We start from the raw sequence: 7,272 nt of genomic DNA, 5'->3' as shown, positions 1-7,272 counted from the left end.
TTTGAAAACTGACTTTGAAAATTATAAACAGTTAGCAGTTATTTCAAAGTTGTATTTTACCAAGGGAAAAAATCCAAGAAACGCGAAAAGTCAATGACGTCAATATTGTCCAATGAAAAATAAGCACCAAAAAGTGAGGGAAAAATGATTGTAAATCTATTCAATGGGTTAAAAGTATTTTCAAAAATATATTGATTGTCAAATAGTATGTTAAGGGATTATGGAATGAAACAGCACAAATAATTCATTGGTTTTTTTTATATAGAAAATGGTCACAACGAGTAAAACATTCTTTTTATTTCACTCGATAAAAATACGTAGTAGCCTGTAAGTATTCATTGCACTTGTATGATTTTACAAATGTGCTGTCATCTACTAATTTTGGAATTTTATTGTTCGCTGATTAAGTTCTTAATTCTATTCGAGTTTCACTTAATGCAAGATTATGGTGTGTAAAAGCGATGAATATGGCATATCGAATGTAAATAATTAAAGTACGCCATAACAAAACGCCTATCTAGGTTAAGAGATATATTTTTTTCTCTTTAAAAGCTTAGATTTAAATTTGTCAACGTGACGTTCCATAAAAGTAAGAATATAACTATATTTGCCTTCCATAAAAACAAGTATTTAGGAACGTAACAACCAGAACTAGGCTCAGTTCTTTAGACATTTGTGCATAGATGACTTGATTCATTTGATATGGATCCAGGTACTGATGTTGATCATGTCTTACAGGCGCTTGGAAATGTTGGTAGATATCAGAAGTTTCAGTTGTCTATGCTGTTTGTATTTATGTTGGAAAATGCTTTTCATTTGATAGCGGCAAACTATATCAGTAAGTAATCTTCCAGTTAATTTTTTTTAAACTAATTATTTTTTTCCGATAATTCATATGAATAAAGTGTTTTTTCTTACGTTCATTTAAATTTTTGTCTTTTTCTATTCTTTTTTTGTGCGTCTTTCTGGTCACTTATTAGTCTACAATAAATACAAAAATAAACGTAACATATATTTTTTTTGTATTTTCCCACTTTATTTCAATAACAGCATAATTATTTGCACGAAAATATTTTGTTTGTTTGTTTGGTTTTTTTTTAATTGGAAAGCATATGTATAAAATGGTGGAATCTTAATTTTTTTATTTTTTTTTTGAGATTTTAAACAAAATTTGATATATCACATTTATTTGAACTTAATCCAAATATATTTGAATTTACAAATGTACGTGAATACGACATACATACGAAATTCGACTCGAGGGATAAAAGGATAATCGAAAATCCTAGCAATATGTTGAATTAAAACGATTTTTTTCTAAAAGGAAAAGAGGAAAAAGAGGGGGGGTCTTTCATGTACATATACGATAAGGTTTTAAATGTGTTTTAATTAAATGTAACAAGTGAGATTTAAATGTTATAAAGTTTAAAAGTATACTGCGAAGGAGTTTTAAAATAGGTCTAATCGCTGATTTAAGTTTGACCAATGACCGTATTAATATAACAAACTGAGATGGTGTAAAGTTCAGGTCATTATTTTCCTCTTAAAATTTGAGTTCACCAGTGCAATTTTCCATGCGTTTTCAGTATTTGAGAATTTTTCAGTAAAGGAAATTTGCTCAACTTTTTCTGTTCTGGATATAAGAAGAGAAAAATACTAATGTATAAAAGGCGTGCACATGAGAAGAAGTAGATGTGATATGATTACCAAACAGATCAAAAGATACCAAAGAACAAAAATGTACACAAGAACTGGTCACCATATGGTATTCCGCAATGAACAAATCTGATAACATTCCATTTGATTATATGTATTGAATTCCTCTTGTAACACTGTATGTGTCTGAGAGTTACCAATATACAGATTTGAGCTTGAACTTGATTTCAATACCTAAAGTAATCTCTAAATGATAGTAATCTCTAAATGGCCCCGGCATAACAAGATGTGATACAATTCTCCATTATTGTATTTAATTAATCAAATCAATATTTCATTTTTTTAAAGATTTTTTTTGCCTGTTTGGAAGAATAATATCTATCACATGGCATTTTCAGGATATGAAATAATTTTAACTTCACTTTTAAATTTTTTGCTTCTTTAAAGATTTTTTTATTCACTTAATTTCAAAAACAATTGCAAAAACAATTAAGAAAAATGCTGATTGTTTTAATAGTCTTTCGTAACTCTTTTAAGAGATACATAAATGGCTCTTGTGTATATTAGAAATGTTTTATATTAACTATGTACAAAATTAAGAAGAGGTGGTAAAATTACCGATGAGACAACTCTCCGGGAGAGACCAAATGACATAGACGTCACACGGCCTTAAACATGTGCACGCTTTAAAGAAATAGAAATAGGAAGTAACGGGTTAAACTTAAATAATGTACTGTCTTTTTGTCATGTCTGCATAAATTAAAATTTTAAATTCGACAAAAAAATGATAAAGTGATTTTATGATATTCATTCCTATGCAACTATCAGTTTTCCAATGTTTAATTACCATAATCACTATTACAGTGAAACCTGACTAAGCCGAATCCTGTATTAACCGAAAACCTGTATAAACCAAACATGTTCGTAAGCACCATCATATCAAATTATGTGCGTTCTGAACCTGATAAAACTGAACATCGGTCAAAATCGAACAAAACCTTAAGTCCCGAAGAGGTTCGGTTTAAACCGGTTTCACTGTATAGACTTTAACTAATCATTTAAACATAGCAAATGGAATGGTATAAAGTACAGTTCAATATCTTCTGTATAATATAGATTTGCATTTGCCAAATCCTGATGAGATACTGCATTTTTGTGTCAAATAGCGATTGCATTACGAAGACTGAATGTTGAATGTTTGAATTAAATTCTTTGTGTTCATTGATTTAAAAAGACGTGTTAGATATACTATGCTTTTATATTTAACGGTGTATTCATTTGTTGAATTGAGAAACAACAATGCACAGAAATATAATAGCTCCCAAGACAACTAGCTAATAAGAACGACAATCACAATATGAAATACATGTACTGTATAAATCAAATCAATAGAATCGAAAAAAATAAATTCAAAACGATTGAAGTTTAAATAAATATTTAAAGGACTTAAGATCTTTTAAGCTTATAACAAAAGAAAAGATTAAAAGGGTATACATGTGTATTATATGCACTAATAATGCATATCATTATTAACGTAAGCTTTAAAACTGTAGCTCAATATCATAATCATGTTAAACTAATAAAAAAAAATAATTTACATATTTGAAATAGTCATATATTTAGCACATACGAACTTATCTTAGAATTTGATTTTGTCGTATTAAAAAAATGCAATTGTGAAATTTTAATTTCTCTAGAGATGTAATGCAGATTCTATGCAGTGGCTGATTTAGGAGGCAGATGGGCTGCTCCTCTTTTGTAGGAAAAATTTTGTTAACTATTTAGGGAATGACTTAAGCGGACTCCCTCTTATAGCTGTCAGTGGGCTCCCCTTATGAAAATTTCGGGATCCGCCACTGCTCTATAAATTCGTGTTTTCATATTTCTCCAGATCCTATAACACATTTTTTTTTATCGTCATACTTGTCTTATGGTTTGTAAAAAAGCTAGGAAATTTGTTAAAAGTTTGATTAATTTTGAAAAACACATGAATAAAACTTTTCATAAAATAATGTTTACATTCGTCAGAAAAAAACGATTCCATCAAATCTAAACGTTATCATGAACTGATATAAGAAACGATGATTTATTTAGTATGTATTCTTGGCATTTAGTCAGATAGCCCTGTTTTCTTCCCAAGTATTTAGAACAATCATGTCATTAGATGACCAGAACTGAACAAGATGATCCACATGTGAAAATAAACCAAACGTGATTGGCAATTATTGTTATCTATATGTTTGCATTTCTGTCATATCAATACATGAATATACAGATGCATCTAGAATGATTATATACTTGAGATAATTCACTGATATAGTAGAAGAAATCATATTTTGTACCTGTACAAACGTATCAACAAAAACATCGAACTGTTATATTCCTGACTTGGTACAGGCATTATGGAAAGTATGATGGATTTGGACTGTTTATAGTTAGCTCAAACCTAAAACTGTGTTAATCAACAAATGTATATAACAAAGACAAAAGACTGCAATATTAAAAAAAAGCACCCTATCGTGCTTAAAAGAATTTGCCAGCAACGATTCTATAAGATCATGTAATGATTCAGTAAAGATCTACGCAAAAAAATACGAAACTAAATGAAAACATGATGCACGATAAATATTCCTAGTACCAATAGAAAGATACGTTTTAACACTTTACATGATTTGACCGAAAGTAATATATAAAAAAAACGGACTAAAATAAGTTTAAAGTTCATTATTGAGAGCCATAAGGTGACCTATAGGTGTTTGAATAAATAAAAAAAGGAAGTATAATATATATATATCATGGTTACATCAATATAATTTTATGATAAAAACACCAAACGTTAAGCAACAACCAATAACTTGTGAAAGGTTTGCAATTCAAAGAAATTTATCCTGTGCTATATAGACATGCATTTCATATGTTCATCTATGATCACGCCCACGCAGATTGTGTCTTTTTAACCTACATCCAAAATCATGAGTGAGTGCATATAATCTATACTATTAAACGAGAAGACCTCATTTTGTGTGTCGCTTCTCTTCTTTCCACAATAAATTAATCATCATGCCTCTGTGTCCTATAGGTACAGTGCATATAGTCGCATTTGTCATCCATTCTTAAGATTATTCAGATTGAGCTATTTTGGGAGAAAAACAAGAAACAAGTTGCTTTAAAAAAAAAAAGTCAATAGGTGAACCTTAGAACTTTTTTTATGCTAATTCTTATTTCAACTGAATTGTAAATTATATCTCAGTGTTTTCATTATCATGTGTGTGGAGGATAATATTTTCTTTTTATTGTAAATTGGGTATGTTGAGTGGTGTTAAATATAAAGTGAGGAGATAAATGTTTTTTATTTCGATATTAATTTTTACCAACGTGAAAGGTCAAACTACTACCAATGGATGACACTTCTAGGGTTCTTATTAGAAGAGGTGATATTTCACTTCAGTCCCTCAGTCATTTTATTTACTTTTCTGTTAAAAAAAAACCATATTAAATAGATATAGGAAGATGTGATATGAGTGCCAATGAGACAACTCTCCATCCAAGTAACAATTTATAAAAGTAAACCATTATAGGTCAAGGAACGGCATTTAACACAGAGCCTTGGCTCACACCGAACAGCAAGCTATAAAGGGCCCCAAACATTACTAGTATATACTGTATAAAACCATTCTATAAATGGGAAAACTAACGGTGTAATCTATATAAAAACGAGAAACACGTATATGAACTACATAAACAGACGACAATTACTGTACATCAGATTCCTGACTAAGGACAGGTGCAAACATTTGCAGCGGGATTTTGTTTCATAGAATGTGGAATGTTCCACATTATAAATGGGTTTGAATCCAGCTAATACATTCAATTTGCTCCTTATACAAGTCATGTATACCTAATATACCTGTCCAAAATCAGGAGCCTGTTTTTTTGTTGTTGTTTTTTTTTTTTGCTTATTATCGTGTCTGTTTTTCGTTGTTTAGTACAAAAAAATTGCCATTAATTTGATGAAGATATGTGCATAATGGTGAAAATATACCACCCATGGGCGCTCTTACATGTATAACTTGTGTGTATAACTGTCCATTAAACCCAAATTCATTGTTTCTTAGAAATAATTTAACAAATGCAGTTAAACCTTTTTTGTTGGGAATCTTTAAAAGATATTCTTGTGTATCAATTAATTCTTCTGCATTGATAACCATTTCTTTTAAATTAACAATGATTATATTTGTGTACATTTACGTTACATCATCATTATTATCATAGGCAATAAGAATGCATTCCCTTTTTATCTTGTGTGACTCTATTTTATTAATGAAATCTGTTGTATCTAGAATTCAAAAGTTATGCCTTTTCAATAATGGTTTTATATTAGGTCAATTAATTTCTCAATCTCAATCTATCTCGTGGGAGAGTTACACCTATTGATGATCGGTCGTAAGGAACATTAATTAATGTACATTGTATCATACTTGTCAGTGGCGGATCCAGAGGGGGGCGTAGAGGGCGTACGACTTTTTTTTTTCTTTTTTTTTTGTAAAATGATAAATCAGACTAGACTTCGTGAACTTTGCCGTTTCCCGCGTATTTAATTTTTATGCGACAATTCTTTACTTATAAAGATATTTTTCTCTGGATTTTACTGATTATGTCAAAGTCAAGTGATTCGCTATGATGGAGTTGACCAGTGCGTCAAAAAAAACTTCACTCAGTCATTTTGACATTCAAATTACAGTAACACATTGCTTAGGCTGAGGCCTGATGACAACCATGATACATTCAAAGCGACACAGGATTGAGAAAGAACGTAGTGACTTCTTTTTCGCAATTCAACCAAACAGAAAGTAATACTATATTACCCTCTCATGAAAAACAATTCCACAGCAATATTATTTACCTACGGAAACATGTTTAACCCCAAACGCCCCAGCCTATTTTAAAATAACATGATAGCTGAATAATGATCCCCAGTCAGTATAAGCTCTAGATAGATTTAAAGTCTAAGGTACGCACCATTTGATTTGAGAAGGCAGTCGCTCTAGATAGATTTAAAGTCTAAGGTACGCACCATTTGATTTGAGAAGGCAGTCTAAGGTATTTGAGAGAAAAAAAAATGACTGATTTTTGCATTAAATAAAAATTCTGGCCGTATCTGGATTGAAAACAATAATCTTATCCATTTTTTTTGCAATTAGAACGAAAATTTCCAACAGAATTATTAAGCATTAAAGGAACATGATAAATAAAAAACGGGCGTATTTTTTTTAGGCCGGGGTTGTATGTCTGACCGGAATGTCTGTTTCGCCGAACTGATATATTGGATATTTTTTTCAAGACCAGACTGCAACCTGACTGCTGAGTGTGTCCTTTATGTCTCCATTTGTCGATCGTCATTCATAAATTCGTTGTCATTTTAGACTAATTCGTAGCCTTTGGTTGATTTTGAACCCCTCACCTCCCTTAATTTTCTTGGGTGAAACATATCAACCAAACATTTGGATAACAATTGCTTGTTTGACTTTTTTAACTCGTGTCGGTCGTATTGTAAATTTCATCAAATATTATAACCCAGCGTATTTCTTGTTTACAACAAGAAATCTGTGAGATTAT

The 7,272-nt window shown here is 30.5% G+C and overlaps 1 protein-coding gene across 1 annotated transcript in view; it reads left to right on the top strand.

Moving 5' to 3' along the window:
- Positions 1–393: 393 nt before the first annotated feature.
- The window catches only part of LOC143072468 (solute carrier family 22 member 6-A-like), a 29,974-nt gene continuing 23,095 nt past the window's right edge, over positions 394–7,272 (top strand). The window contains exon 1 of the mRNA XM_076247394.1: positions 394–838. Coding sequence (XP_076103509.1) covers positions 703–838 — 136 coding nt within the window. The 5' untranslated portion in view covers positions 394–702. The remainder of the gene's footprint in view (positions 839–7,272) is intronic.

This window comes from Mytilus galloprovincialis, chromosome 4 (genome assembly GCF_965363235.1).
Source record: "Mytilus galloprovincialis chromosome 4, xbMytGall1.hap1.1, whole genome shotgun sequence".
Taxonomy (NCBI): Eukaryota; Metazoa; Mollusca; class Bivalvia; order Mytilida; family Mytilidae; genus Mytilus; species Mytilus galloprovincialis.
Note: the sequence above shows the minus strand (reverse complement) of the source record. Positions and strands in the feature narration are given on the sequence as shown.